At 45.1% G+C, this 15,406-nt stretch overlaps 1 protein-coding gene across 1 annotated transcript; it reads right to left on the bottom strand.

The window, feature by feature from the left end:
• Positions 1-160: 160 nt before the first annotated feature.
• pcdh8 (protocadherin 8) lies at positions 161-3,612 on the bottom strand. The gene is made up of 4 exons (XM_041951443.1): positions 1,252-3,612; positions 1,043-1,113; positions 664-797; positions 161-513 (listed from the first exon to the last, which is right to left on the bottom strand). Exons 1-4 carry the CDS (start codon positions 3,610-3,612, stop codon positions 161-163), a joined length of 2,919 nt encoding a protein of 972 aa, XP_041807377.1.
• Between the last annotated feature and the right edge of the window lie 11,794 nt (positions 3,613-15,406).

Raw genomic sequence — 15,406 nt, 5'->3', positions numbered from 1 at the left:
CACATACACACACACACAATCCCCTCCAGGCTTACACCTGGCGGAGTTGATAAATTCTTTCAACTAAAAATATGTACACCTGTTAACCATCTAGCAATAACCGGTTCTACAAATATTTACATCTTCCAGGTACATCTCAATTAGCTTATCAACACAGTTTTTAAAAGATAGTTGCAACCTCTAGTGCCGTAGCCACAGTTACAATATTTGGACTCTGTTTGCGGATTTCAGCGTCTCCGACAGCAGCCTCGCGCTGCTGCTGCTGAGGAAAGTAAGAAGGGAGGGTCCCGGTCCTGGAGAAGGTCTGCATGCTGCTCCTCGATTTTGGCCGATTTGTGCCATAACCAGAATCCTTCCAAGAGTGGGGGTACCCGTGAGGGTTGCTAAAGACTGGCACGGGGGAGAAGCCAATTGTGTATGCATTGTCTCTGGGGGCTCGGAAGCTCTGTGGTGGTACTGCGCAGTAGGTGCTTTGGCAGTCCCCGGACAAGCTGTTAGCAGCGCTGGATGAACCTGAAATACCAGTGAAATGGATAAAAATGAGGATGAGAAATTGCTGATGCAGGTGTCACCATTTATCATGTATGTCATTCTGTCGGATATTTGTGTTTAATTCAGTCAGGTGTGATATCAAATCTGCGAAACTCGGAGAGGAAAACTCACTTTTTAGCCTTGGATGGAAGGTGATGAAGTTCTTCTTGCCTCCGTCGCCACTGATATCAGAATCGCTGTCATTAAAGTCGCTGTCCCCTTTGCCGCTGTCCTTCACGCTCAGCTGGTCGGTGTTGCCAATGCCACTGCAAATACAATCAACAGATACAGTATGAGCCACCACTGCACCACATTAGCCTGATTATTGATGTCTTTTTGTCACATAGCAGGCCTGTCCCTATCCTACCCATCTAACCTCATTCCACAGGAGTGCCACCAGCAACAAAAGGCATGCATGCTGCATGTTAATTACCCTCTGTGTTCGCTCGGATTTGACTGTGAATGCAGCATATCCTATTTGAGAAAAGAAAATCACATGTAGTTGTCTTACCTCACTTGCAAGCAGTATTTGTCACCTTGCCACACAGATGTTGCTTGGAAATGCTTGGAGGGCAAGAACATCTAAGAGAACGAACAAAATGACAGCAGAGAGCTTAGTTTCCATTTCTGGCACAAAGATCAAGGCAGCACTTGGGAACATCTTGTGCATATGAAAATAAAAGATGAAAAAAAAAGAGAAAACACTTGTAGTTGACGCACCTTTGTCTCCGAGTCCCCGCTCCTCTCCTCATACAGGCAGGAGTCATCCAGAGATGAGGAGGTCCTCTCGTGGAAGAAGCCCCGCTGGCCGGAGTATATGTTTGGTTGTGCTGAGCCCGGTATGGGCATGGGCCTGCCGTCAAACAGACTGTGACACACGTCTCTCTTGGCGCCGCGGTTTCTCCCCCTGCGGCTGAGTTTGCATGTGATCACGACCACCACTATTGCAATCAGCAGCAACGCACAACCCCCACTGAGCATGATGATGACAATTAGTGAGCCGTCCAAGCTGAGGCCTTCTTCATCGCTCGACCGCAACACGATGACGACTTGGTCTTCAGAGGGCTCTGCGTCCGAGACGACAAACCTAAGGGTGGCGGAGCTGGAGAGCGGCGACCTGCCATTGTCACTCACTGCAATTTTCATTTCCAGAACATCCCCAATTTCGGCTGTCAGCCACTGTTTTAAAGCAATCTCCCCCGTGTCTTTGTTCATTGCGAAAAGCTTTGGGTCACCCTGTACAATGTGGTAGGAGAGCTCGCCGTTCACTCCCTCGTCCTCATCTTCAGCTGAGACGCGAAGGGCAAGGTAGCCGGCGGGGGCGTTGAAAGGCAGGGGGATATCAGCCGAGTCATTCAGAAGGACAGGGAAGGTGAAGTATGGATAGTTGTCATTCTGATCCACAACTCTGATCCTGATTGTCGACGTGCTCGACAGGGAGGGGGAGCCTCTGTCTTCAGCTTGGATGACCAGCTCGATCTGCTCGAGGGTCTCATAATCAAAAGACCTCAAGGTGTACAAAGAACCTGAGTGTGAGTCCACAGAAACATACGTGGACACCGGAGAACCTCCTGGCACCTCTGAATCTATCACTTTGTAAGAGACCTTGGCGTTCTTTCCCACATCTGGATCCCGGGCGACGACGGTGGTTACATATGAACCTGGGATGTTATTTTCCAGGACTGAAACTTCATAAAGTGACTTACTGAAGAGAGGGGGGTTGTCGTTCTCATCTGTCACGCGGATGGTGTACTGTCTCACTGTTTTGAAGGGTGGGCTTCCCAGATCTTCTGCAACCACGGTCAGGTTATACTCAGGGATCTTCTCTCTGTCTAAAGTAGTGCTGGTTGTAATCATGAAAGAGTCCCCATATGCCTGCTGGAGGGTGAAATGCTCGTGCCCGAGCAGGCTGATGCGCACGTACCCGTTGGAGCCGGAGTCCCTGTCCGAGGTGCTGATCAGAGCCACGAAGCTCTCCGCGGCCGCAGCCTCTGTGATGTAGGCGACGCCGTCACTGCTGGAGGTCATGGGTTTGATGCTGATTTCGGGCGCGTTGTCGTTCACGTCCACGACGTCGATCACAACTTTGCAGGTGGACGGGACGGAGTTGGCGCCCGAGTCCGAGGCTCTGATGCTCAGCTCGTACGACCTCCTTTTCTCAAAATCCACCAGCGCCTTCAAGGTCACGTCCCCGGAATAAGGGTCGACGTGGAAAAGGCGTCCGACTTCTGGCGATGACCCGTCAGCGAGCGCGTACATCACCTCGCCGTTCACACCGTCGTCCGGGTCAAAAGCGTGCACTTTGACAACTCGGTGGCCCACCGGAGAGTCTTCATTCAGCTCAACCTTCAGCGAACTGTGCTCAAACGTCGGGCTGTTGTCGTTGAAGTCCAGCACTGCGATGTTTACAGTCATTGACCCGGACTTGGCGTGCGCTCCTCCGTCTGTAGCAGTGACTTCGATCGAGTAGGAGTCCTCCACCTCCCTGTCGAGCTCCCTCACCAGCACCAGCTCGGCAAACTTCACTCCGTCCTCACGGTCGCGCACTTCAATGGCAAAGTGACTGGAAGGGGAGATGTTGTAGCTCTGGATGTAGTTTTCACCCACGTCCTGGTCGAGAGCGATCTGCAGGGGGAACGTGGAGTGGAGCGGCACGTTTTCCACGATCTCCAGGCGCGTCTCGTTGCGCGGAAAACGCGGAGCGTGGTCATTGATGTCTTTCACTTCGATCTCCACGTGGATGAGCTGAAACTTTTCCTGGGAGAAGGCCACAGTGTCGAAGGTGATGAAGCACCGCGGAGACCTGGGGCAGAGCTGCTCTCGGTCGATCACCTCGGCGACGCTCAGAAGTCCGTCAGTCTCCCTCATTTGGATCACAGAGGAGTTGTTTTCCTGCATGAAGCGGAACGACGTGTCGGGGTCATCAGCTGGATCGATCTTTAAATCTTGGGACAAATTCCCTATTTCCGTCCCGGGCGCATCTTCCTCATAGGTGACATACCTTGTAGTTGTGCACTGCACACAGTTAAATAAAGCAAGCATCGTGCACAGCCCAACGCCTGCAATGATGCGAAATCCCATGTTGAGAGGTTAGAAAATGCTGCTCCAAAAAGTCATAAGTGATGCAAACAGTCCACTGCTGGTGCTATGACAGGTCGAATCTCAACTGGGTTAAACTCTGACTTTGCTGTGGGACTATAAGCCCCGGTCTATGCAAATAGGCTGCCGCAATCGACCAATGGCCTTCCAGCGGACCACCAGCAGAGAAGCGTTTGGGCTCTGCAGCAAAATGCTCCACACAGTTTGTGTGTGCAAATGGTTTATTAGATAAACTGATTGTGGGGTTTAAATCAGGCTGATAACACCGTTGCTTAAGTAAATCTGCTCATGGCAATTAATTAACCAACTAAATCACTTAGAGGACTGTATTTGATAGGCCTAAGTGGCATCAGAAGAAGGCGAAGCCTACCTGTTGGAAGCCTGAAGGATTGATTGGAGTGTGTTAGTCAGCCAGTTGCAGGAAATTATGCGGAAGCTGAGGTGGAAAGAGATAAAAATGCAGGAAGAAAAATCCACATGTCAATGAAATTCTGATTGCTGATAATGTCTGACAGAGTAAACACGCTCACAACATCAGAAACTATTATGAGCAACACTGGTACCCTGAATTTATATTTGCTTTGCTGTACTTCAACCAAAAGTTGTACATCAACATGTACAAATGCTCAGTTATATATATATATACAAGTCCTGAGGTAACAGTCCAGAAACAGTATGAGCAAAATGTACTTAAGATATCTAAATAAAAGCACTAATGATGCAGAATAGCTGCTGTATTAGGCTGATATTATATTATCATATTATTTTTATTGATGCATTAACATGTTTCCAGTGCTGAAGTGGAGCTGGGTTTTAATTATTCTATATATATTGCATGTTGGGGTTGTTTAATCCATAACAATGCATCATATTATAAGATTATCATCTAATTAGTTCACAGTAATTAGTGAAGTTGTCACTATAGCTGTGAGGTAAATGCAGCAAATGAAACGTGCAGGATTTCCTTCTAATATGCAGGTGAGTTAAAGTATAATATGGTATAAAATAGAATCCCAAATTTTTTTCAGTACTTTTAATTAATGTAATGCTGAGTTACTTTCCACCACTAGGTAAAAGCAGTAGGAACACTGCAACAGTGGAGAAAGCACCTAATAATTGTGGAGCTGCATGAATTTCATTGTTATTCATATACACCTATATATTATAATCACACAGTCTCATCAAACACTTCACCCTGACATTTAGGCTTAATAAAACCCAAACCATGAATCCATAAATATTTATTTTAAGACTTTTTCCTCTCAATCAGACCTATTCATGTAAACACGGCCCATAAATAATCTGCATAATAAAGGAAAGGCAGAAATCTCTCAGTCTGTCGCGCAGCTGTAGACGATGTCTCATCCGCTCAAATAGCAGAGGAGGAATTTCAATGCAACGCAGTAAAGAAAACCCACAAAGCCAAACAAGTGTCATCTGATTAGTGTTGTGTTTCGGACACCCACAATGTTAATCACACATATCACTGTAGCTCCGCGTTAGAGGGAGAAAAAAACCTGCCTGCATAATCACGACCATCTGTATTGTAATAAATGCTGAAATGCACTTAAATTAACCTTTTCAACAATAGTTCTAAAAACAAGAGCCTCAGAAGTCAGGAGACAAAAGAAGTCTGGCAAATAAACTGCTCTGAATGAGTCCCCCTCCCACCTCAGACACACACACTCACACACACACACACACACACACACACACACACACACACACACACACGCTAGAAACAGCTCCCCTAGTGATAACAAAAGAGCATGAGTCAACCAGACCTTTGTCAACCATATGGGTGATTAGCTTCTGCTGATTAAAAGGCGTCTGTGGGCCTTCAAAGGGCTCTTGACACCTCTCAAAAGTTTGGAGCCCCCAAGAGGGCACATACAGGAAGGCGTTAAAATCACACAATAAACAGCCACAGAGAGGGAGACACTTGTGATACTGTGTCAGCGGGAGGTGATAAGGAGCTCTGCGCTGCCACATTCAAAGTGTTATACAAGTCCAGCTTTGCTTATGTGCTGTAACACCATGAGATCATTGGAGGCGCACAGCTACGACTCCCTTTAAATGCCATGGTTGACCATTTCAGCAGTATCTTCTCATCTGCTTTAAATACTGTTTCTGAAGGTTAAAAAGTGGCCGGCCGACAGACTCCCCCTTTGCTAAACATCACCGTGTTAATAAGATTAAGAGAATCTTTGGAGAAAATAAGGAAAACTGGGCTCACAGTTCACTGTAATATATACAAAGAAGCCAAGGCTGTCTATAACAAAGCAATATGTCTGGAAAGACTTTTCCAAGGTTATTACAGACGCTGCTGGGAACTGTAGAATACTACTACTGACCAGCTACTCGACACAGTTCTCTGCATCAAATTGTGAAGAACTTGCATCGTTCAATGTCAAAATAACCTCAATTAGAGCCAGCATTGCTGCTGATGACAACTCAAATGACCTCAGCAAACTCTGTCAGACAGATGTAACCATGCAAGGCTGTCACTGAGTCTCACTCGTCCATGTGTTGACCCTGTACCCGCAGCAGTTTTTAAGTGGGCGTTCGACAGTGTTTCAAGCCGTGTCCTGAAGATTTTAAATACATCTCTCTATGTGTCTCTCTCCCAGCAACATTTTCCAGTTACTTCTGGGGAATCGGCATTCTCAAGCCAGATGAATCCCTCCAGGAAGTTCTGGGTCTACTCCGGATGCCGGAACCACCTCAACTGGCTCCAAGTAAGCCTGAAAGGCCTCCTTTTTTTCAGCTTGACTTCCTGCCTCACACCTGGGGTCCACCAGCAGGTTCTCAGGTCCATTGTCACGCCACAACAGGCACAGATGACCTTCTGAACACAAGTCCGTGCAGCCGCCTCCACAATGGAGCCTTTGAACGCGGCCCACTCATGTGAGTTAAAAACCTCGCAGACAGGGGCCTCAGCCAGAGCTCCCAGTTCACCCTCACCACGAGTTCTTTTCTCTTCACCGCACCGTCCAAGACATGCAGCCGCAAACCTGGTGACATGACCACAAAGACGATCATTCCGGAGCCAAGTACGCTTATGAATCACCCTTTGCTCGAGCATGGTGCTTTATATGGCGAGCGCAAACAGCACAGAGGTCCAGTAACAAAGCACCGGCCTGGTTCAGACTGGGCAGGCCATATTTAATAAATGTGATAAATGTGAAAATTGATTTTCTTTTTCACATTAAGTTGCCCACTATTCTTGGCAAGAACACCAGTCAGCGTGAACAACACACAAACCGTCAAAACATTTTCCATCTGAGGGGGCCAATTCATAATGTATGCCATTGAAAGCTGCCGTATTTACATACTGAACTTGGAACGCGCTTCAGTCGGATCACATTACAGCAGAAGCGGATGTTGAGAGTTTGTTCTCAAATCCACAAGACACCAAACCAACAAGTGGTTTTCCCAGATGCTTGTATAATGTCACAAACCATTTAACTGAGTGTTGTTTTATGCGCTCGGGCTGGCCAATACAGAACCGAACATAAATCAGCAACCTTGCACGTTCAACAGCATTGAATCATCACTTGTGACGCTTAACACTGAGTGAGAAATATTATGACGCTGAGTTCAGTGCATCTCTCCTAATCTACTCCCTTCTTGGTTATATTTATTCGCTCTCTATCTCTGTTTTCATCCTTTATTAAAAACAAGATCAAGCTGAACATAGGAACACTGAGCCAGAGGGGGATCAAACATAAGATACTTTTCTGCCATTACCAGACACACAAAGCCTCCAGCACAACAGTCCCATGCTGGCTGGGTGTTGAAATCCAGGATTTTATGGCTATGAGGAGTCAGAAGGTAAGGCAGAATTATTAGCCAAATTAGTTGTTTGCCACTAAGAGGATTACACTTTAATCTTATCAAATGTCTCACGCACTTACCACTTTGTGCTGCAACGGTTTCAAGGTAACAACTGAGCAGCAGCTGCAGATGAAAATATTTCAGAAGCGCAGACATAATGACTAAAGCAGCAGCTGCACAGGCGCTGACGACTTTTTCGCCTGCGATCGTGTTCATCTTGCGTGTTCATCTTGCGCCCCACGCGTCCCCACTCGCGTGGGAGCATTTCTCCGATCAATGCGCCGCTGCAAGGTCACTGGAGGCCTGACCACAAGCAAAGCCTGGCTAACACAAGCGTGATACTTGTTTGTCACCTAAGTCAGGTGATTAATGCAGATCACGGCTTGATTAAGACGTGTGTGGTGACAGTAAGAGCATTAGAGCAGATTAATGGCTTTGGCCATCTGCTCCTGCACTGAGGTGATTTTAATTAATGGTAAGAATATTGTTAATCTCGAATTGGCAGTCAACATTGCAGCGATCACAATGATGGGCAGAAATCAGCCTGATGGCAGCCAGCCTCTGATCTCTTGAAGGCCATTTGAAGATCTGTCTGTCTTCTCCGCCTCACAGGCGCCACCAGGTAGGAAGGCAGGGGAAGCATTTGGTGACACTGGGAGCAGTAATCCTGGCATATGCCACTGGGAACAAATGTCTCAAAGGCCCACCTTTTGGATAACAGCCACCGTGCCACCCACTGCTAGCTGTCAGCTAGGACTTCTTTTTTTTTTTCATTTTCATAGTTTCCTGGTTGTTCCAATTGTGAGTCAAATATTTAGAGCTGCAGTAAAATGCTAAAGAGGCTTTAAAAATAGTGCTATTTTTAATGTTTGTTTTCTATTTTGTATGTTTTACAGTCTAATTTTGTCGGCAGCGCTGAGATTACTGTGGGGATTTTTATTTTTAACAATGCAAAAATATACAGTTAAAGTAATCAACAGGCGAGGTGGGAACTGTTTTATTTATGAGTTTTGGTCTGTCCGGGTTTATTCTGTTATGAAACTATATTAATCATATACTTGCAAATATATACACGATAAACAATAAGAGCACAGGCGCAGGGTGGAGCCACGGACATTCAGGTGGGTGCACAGACAAAGTGGAAAATGAGCATGAAGCACAAACAAGCTGTTGTGTGTAAAACTAAAACATGACAAGTATAAAAACACTAATTAGCTTTGTTTGCATAGTTTTTCTGGCTCGAGCTGGTGACAACAACAGAGACTGCTGTGCTACATGTTGCACCAGCTACTTAAACGGAAGTTGTGACATGCACGTTCAGTTAGCGTAAGTGCTGCATGCCGTCACAGATAATGCGAGCATTACAGTTTATAATCGCTCACCTCTGGTCATTCCATTCGCATTCATGGCAGGTTTTTACACTCTGATGGATAACATCATCCTATTAACTGTTCCAAAACTTAATTCTACTAATACCAAAAGGATCTTAATTAAAATAGAAACTGCATACACAAATTTTGATTGGAAACTGGCCATGCTACCATACGTGTGCTGTTCTCTGGCATGTTTTAACACCTGTAAATCGCCTGGTACCCGCAAGCCCTGCTGCTAATTACCTAAATGAGTCCTTCTGATAACGATACAACCTTGAAGAGAGATAGACATGCATTCATGACACAGCGTTTATTAAATTCAGACAGGCACAGACTTCTTGCTAAGGCTGGAAACTCGTCCAGCCATTTTCGGGCCAGCCCCTTATCAGTTTCCTCATCTCACTTTAACCTTAGGTGCTCTAATAAACTGGGGGTATACATGTCACGGCTCTGGCCGTGAGGGTCATGAGGAAGGTTTAATCTCGGCCATTTGGGCTGTCTGAAAGGCAGATAAAACAAGATTATCCTGTGCTTGGTATTGGCCCTTGGTGTGAGGAGAGGGTGGAAGCATGTGAGCAGCAGCTGTGGAGGTGCCAAATACTCAGACTGGCTAGTGGTCTCTGTTGCTTTTGGCACCTCCTGCAGCGTTACAGGCACAGATAACCCCCCAACCACAGCTCATCCTCGCAGCTCTCCAACTGATTACAACTGGCCAAATGTTTAACATACTGTCCCTAATCACACTTAACATTCTGTCACAATATGCTCCTAAATAGCTTTTAGGGCCATATAAATCACATAGGTACTTGTAGCCTTGATGCTATTAGGTCTAATTGTTTTTTCTCTTCCTGTTGGTTTCTTTTAGCCTCTGTAGCTCTGTAACTAATGCATTCAGATGATTTCAGGAGGGATGAAATCTCATTTGCACAGCTACTGAATTTAGGACATATGAGGGGCAACTTAAAAAGATGTATTTGTAAAACAAAGATCAATTATGGAAATAAATGCATAACATAAGAAAATCATAAAACTTTCTTACTATTTTATGATAGATTAATTAGTCTATTAGGGCCAAACATGAATAATACAGGGTTTGCCTGTAATAAGATCTCAGTGGACTCTACATGTTTTAAACAAATTCAGAACATTAATATGGATGCCGTGTAAACATGTTTCCAGGATTTTTTCGCGTTGGCCACAAAAGGCTGAGTCTATTAAGAAATTTGGAAAGACAGATTTTGTTGTTTAAATCTCCTAAAAGCCGAGGCAGATCAAAAGAGGCATTAGTATTCAGAGACAAACCATGTTTGGCTGAGGTTCCTCTACCCCCACTCAACTCCAACCATTCCCCACTGTGTAACTAATGCTCGCTGCCTGAGAACGATTGGAACAACAGTTGCTAGCTGCACATCATTATGCACAAGCATTTTTTGATATACGCCGTGGCCATATGCACAAGCAGGTACGCCACTGCAGCACACAGGAATATCTGTCATTGCAATTTAAGCACCGAGTGAAAAACTGCATAATCCTGCCTCGTCGCCATTAACAAAATACCTGCTACAGAATCATAATGACAAACAAAGCAACACAGGTTTTGGAATTGAGGCCAGTCCTTTCAAAATGGGGAGTCGACCCTAAAGGTTTGGATTAAAACCAGGGATGAGAGTGCCATCTACAGGTTGAAACTTTGCCATGGTAACATCAGATGGCTTGCAAGCAATAACAAAGCCTGGAAGCATGTACGCTTTTTCACACAATACTCTTCACACAGACACAGATCATTAACTCTCTCGCTAATAAATGATAAATCAATATTTGAAGCACCTGTTGGAGGCGACGTGTTGTCCTGACGGGGGCTAATTAGTGCAGGGGCAACCTGGAAATGCTGCGCCGACCAATTCGATTCAACTCGAGATCGGCTCGCCTCCTCTTAGTGTGAAGTGTGGCCTCGCCGTGTGTGCTTTATACTTTCTGTTGGTGAAAGATCCACTGTGGGTTTCAGTCCAATTATCATGACTACTTCACATTTCATGCTTCAGATTGAATTTCACCGCCTTAAGCTACATGGATGAGGGCCCCAAAAGATCAGCGGGCCTGCACATTAACCTCCAGTGATATTCTGTGTGTGATGATTGCAGGCACATATTTGACTTGACACAACCATATCCAACTTTCACTTTGATTTCCATTTTCCACGTCACCGCTGAACTGGTCATTGTAGATACTACGGTACTGAAAATCTCCTTGTTTCTGTGCGTCTGCGGCGAGGATGTACACACTCGTATTCCCACGGCTCATCGGCTGTTACTATATCAGGTGAGGTAAATACGAATTTGCGTGGTAGTCCGGGCTGTGAATAAATTTGATTCTCTCTTGGACGGTTATATTATTCAAAGCAGGGAAGATTAAGTATAGCCTCCTTGCTTGTGTGTGTGTGTGTGTGTGTGTGTGTGTGTGCACATGTAAAACTGTCTGCGCATGATTATATTTATATGTGCCTCTATGTGTGTGTGTGTGTGTGTGGATGTGTATGTCAATGGTAATTTGTGCCTTTTCAAGGACCAGGTCCCTCTCCTCCTCCTCCTTCTTGAATATATTCCACATCTCCATATTGCCATCCTAGAATGTCGCCTCCTTGAAGCAATTTCCTCTCAGCCATTATCTGATGGGTGAGAACTGTTTCCCATTGGCAGGTGCAGATGACACTTGGGCTGGGCAGGAGCTGGCTGTTAAACGTGGGACTGGCTCCTTACCAAGCTCCAGTCTGCCTGGTCCTGACAGCCCCCACAGGGCTGGCCACTGGGGGCGGACTGTTGGGCCAACTGGCCACTGAGGGGTGTAATCACTCCCTCTGACATATTTGGCACAAGCTCCCCATTTGCTCCACAACAGAAAGGCCTGTGTGAGCGCCTTGCTTAATCCTGTTAGGCCAGGAGATGGCAACATTGAGGTGGGTGATGCGCATTTGAAGCACTTCAACCCTGGAGTGGTTCATATCATAGGGGAGGCTGAAGGAAGCATGTAAGGATTTAAGAGCAGTGACAATTTATGAAAAACGTTCCACTTGATGGTCCTCTATTAGGTTTTACTCTGTGTTATTTTGTTCATAAGAAAAAACAAAATAATGGTGGAATGGTTGCAACACCACCATGAAACGTGACACTTTATAAGCTTCACAGATACAGCCTGTTGCAGGGCTATTGCATTTAATTGCATTATATGTAACAGTGCATGGCCACACACGTGTACGCTCTATTTTAAAAGCACATATTCACAGACAAAAGCTTCTTGGAGTAGAGATGGTGAACAATGTAGAATAGAGACAACACTCCCTTATTTTTCTGCCATTACTCAGAGTGCACAATTAGGAATGCAAAATTGCAACAAAGGCAGTGAAGAGGATGCCTATGGTGTTTAGCGTGTGCGTATGTGCACGAGTGGAGCAGAGAGATAGATTAATGTTGAGGGGCATCAGCTTAGAGGATGTTTTGTTTCCCCACTGTGTGCCGAGTGCAGAGGAGAGTTAAGGGATTCCAATCTGGTCGTCGAGTCCTGCGGTGCGAAGAATGTTTGGAGTGTGCTTGGTGATAGCGGACTCCATTACGGGGCTGAGTCTCAGGGTAGCCTGCCATTGTGCCGGCAAGCGAGGAGGTTAATCAGATCCCGGCTCCATTATGAATGCTTGCTATTTCTAAAGGGCTCTATGAATAGAATACTGTAAGCTCTCGTAAAAATGAATCTGGGCTCTGTGCTTTTACAGAGCAAGGCCTGATAAAGACTAGTGTTGGTGTACATTTGAGCAGATTTCACATTCTCCAGAGCAAAACCAAATGAGTGTTTTATGGGGGCCTACTTATTAATTATCTGAGATTAAGAAATTCTCGTTTCAGCTCCGCGGCGATGTTTTCCAAGTCTGCTTTGTTTGCTGTTGAGGGCAGATTATCTTAATTGATTTTTTTAAAGCATTAAATTAATTTCTTATTGTGAGTCAATGACATCTGCTTGCGCAAATTGGCTAGTATGTTATCAGTCCCTCCTCATTAAACCGGGACACTTTGCTAAACATACTTTTTATGCTTTCTTTTGTTGGCTAATGAGTATATTTTTAAGTTTCACGAGTTATCCTGCACATGTGTTCTGTTTAGTAGCTAAATTTATAGCTTTGCTGATAACCTTGGTTGGCAGGAAGGACCTTAGGATGAACCCTAACAGAGATTCATGTTCCCTGCTTTGAACCCTCCACACGTAGCCACACACACATGGCAGGCAGAGGGTCAGCAGCATCATTGGACATGCTGGAACACACTCTTTGGTTTTCTTGGGCTGCTGTGAGCTAAACTCACCAAAACATCAGCAAGAGGACGTCCTGGAGAACACCACATATCTCTGCTCCAACAGTCAGATGTAAATCTTTTAGATTAGGAGGCTGGTGAACGGTGCTCCTGTGGATCTGATGGTCCTGTGGATTTATGACAGTGTACCTAATGTCCTGTATGCTAATCATCTGAAGGGTCCAACTACTGATGATGGCACAGAGAAATGATACGTCAGACTTTCTAATGTTTTGTTGCTTCTGCCTCTATACTCATTTGTTTTTGGCCAATTTTCTTCACATTTGCTCCTGTCTCTTCGTCTCATTTGTCTGGTGAAGCACTTTAAAATACAGTTTGAAGAGTGCACTAAAAATGAAAGGGAATTATGAAGGCTGCAATTACATAGTGTGCTTTTGGGACTGGAAATATTTACCATGGATCACAATCCAGCTCACAATGTCGCATGTCTGAGGGGTGCAGTGAATGAAGACCACAATAAGGCGTGACTTTTGGGAATAATGCAAAGAGGAGATTCAGCAGTCTGCCATGAAGACAACACACACTAACTGTGATTTAGAGAGCAATAAACGTACGCCTAATAGGACAGTTCACATTTCACGCAATTTGTAGAAAATCTAATTTCTTTGTGAAGGCACAGAAGCTAAAATTCAACTAAGCTTTGCAGAACAACAGAGCACTTATATGGGAGGAAATGTGTTAACAGGCTAGACAGTCCTATTCTCAGCAAAGAGGTATTTAAGTACTGAAGATGAAGTGAGATGGAAAATCTCATTTCCATAACAGAACAGGAAAAACAGTCTGGCAGAAGGTGTTTTCTTTTTTTCTCTCTCTGCTGAATTGTCAGAGCAATCATGGTCGAGCCACAGCCAGGGCAGCAGACTAAAAGGAGTATGGAAGGGGGGGCAGGTTGGGGGAATGGGTTGAGGGGGTAGGAGGTTGAGCCCTCTTTCCCAAAACACATACTAATGAACTTGAACAATCTCATGCTTGCACACACACACACACACACGCAGCAGTAGATACACATAGATGCAGGGATGCACAAACAGTGCTTAGTCTCTGAGGAGCAGACAGTGAGCACATTATGCAAACAGAGGCTTTGTGTGTATGGCGCTGAACGTGCCTGTGTGTTGGAGAGAGAAATTAGACTGATTAAAAATCAGGGAAAAAAATCACAAACTGTTAGATGGATCTCCTAGGGGCTAATTAGCATGTTGAATCTTGAGCCAAAAACACACTGTTTAACAAATCTGGAAATGTAGGTATGTTCATGATTTGTTTTCTGAAATCTATTTTAAACGTGGCACATGTTTACATTTAAAATGCAAAGCGGTGCAGCACGAGAGCGTGCCATGGAGGAAATAAAAAGTGTGCGATGCATTTCAGCTGCAGACTCCCCCCCCCCCTCCGTACAATCAATTTCTTTGCCATGCTGAAGCTGAATGTGTAATGCAAGGGTCCTGTGTTCCTTTGGGGTACGAGTTATAAGAGTTACTGTAGCATGGAGTGAAGTAGAGAGTATGGACAAAGAGCAGGGGCCAGTCAGGCTGCAAGAATGAGATCAACTTTCATGTTGGGATCCAGGTAACAGCAGAGTACATTTTGCAGCTTCAGGAGCAGGAAATGAACTATTGTTAGCGTTTCCATTGTGAGTTATGTAATAGAATGACTAGAGGAGCCTGCAGGAGCAAAAATTGAAATGACCCCTCTCAAAACAGAATAAATATTTAATCCAAGCCGAAGAACAGACCATCCCAGAATGTTTTGTCCTTGACCAGAAGCTGAGCCCTGAAGATATTAGTTCAAGGGAGAGGACAATAATCAGCACACGAGCCGATTCTGTTCACCTTGTAAAAGGGAAATCCAAACAGTTCCCTGCTCTTCAATCTAACATTTATAAACTTTAGATTTTTAATGTACCTGCTATCAGCACAGTCAGCCAGCCCATATGAATATATTCAACAACAGACAGAGACAGCGAACAGAGGGAGATCTGTTTTATGTTTGGAGTGCAGGCGGAATATAGTTTAATATTTAAACCGTCTTTTCTACAGTCTGGAGCTTTCACTGGTGCGACTCGTGAATTCCTCTCTGTACTCCTCATGTTAACAGAGCAACGGTGCCCAGTAGGTTGAATGGCCGTGACATGACAATCAGTTGCACAGACATCAACTGTAGATGAGAAAGGCTATCGATGCAGAATGCATTCAAATTCCGTTCCGATTATCC

This window comes from Chelmon rostratus, chromosome 13, assembly GCF_017976325.1.
Source record: "Chelmon rostratus isolate fCheRos1 chromosome 13, fCheRos1.pri, whole genome shotgun sequence".
Classification (NCBI taxonomy): Eukaryota; Metazoa; Chordata; class Actinopteri; order Chaetodontiformes; family Chaetodontidae; genus Chelmon; species Chelmon rostratus.
This window is presented reverse-complemented; position numbering and strand designations above follow the sequence as displayed.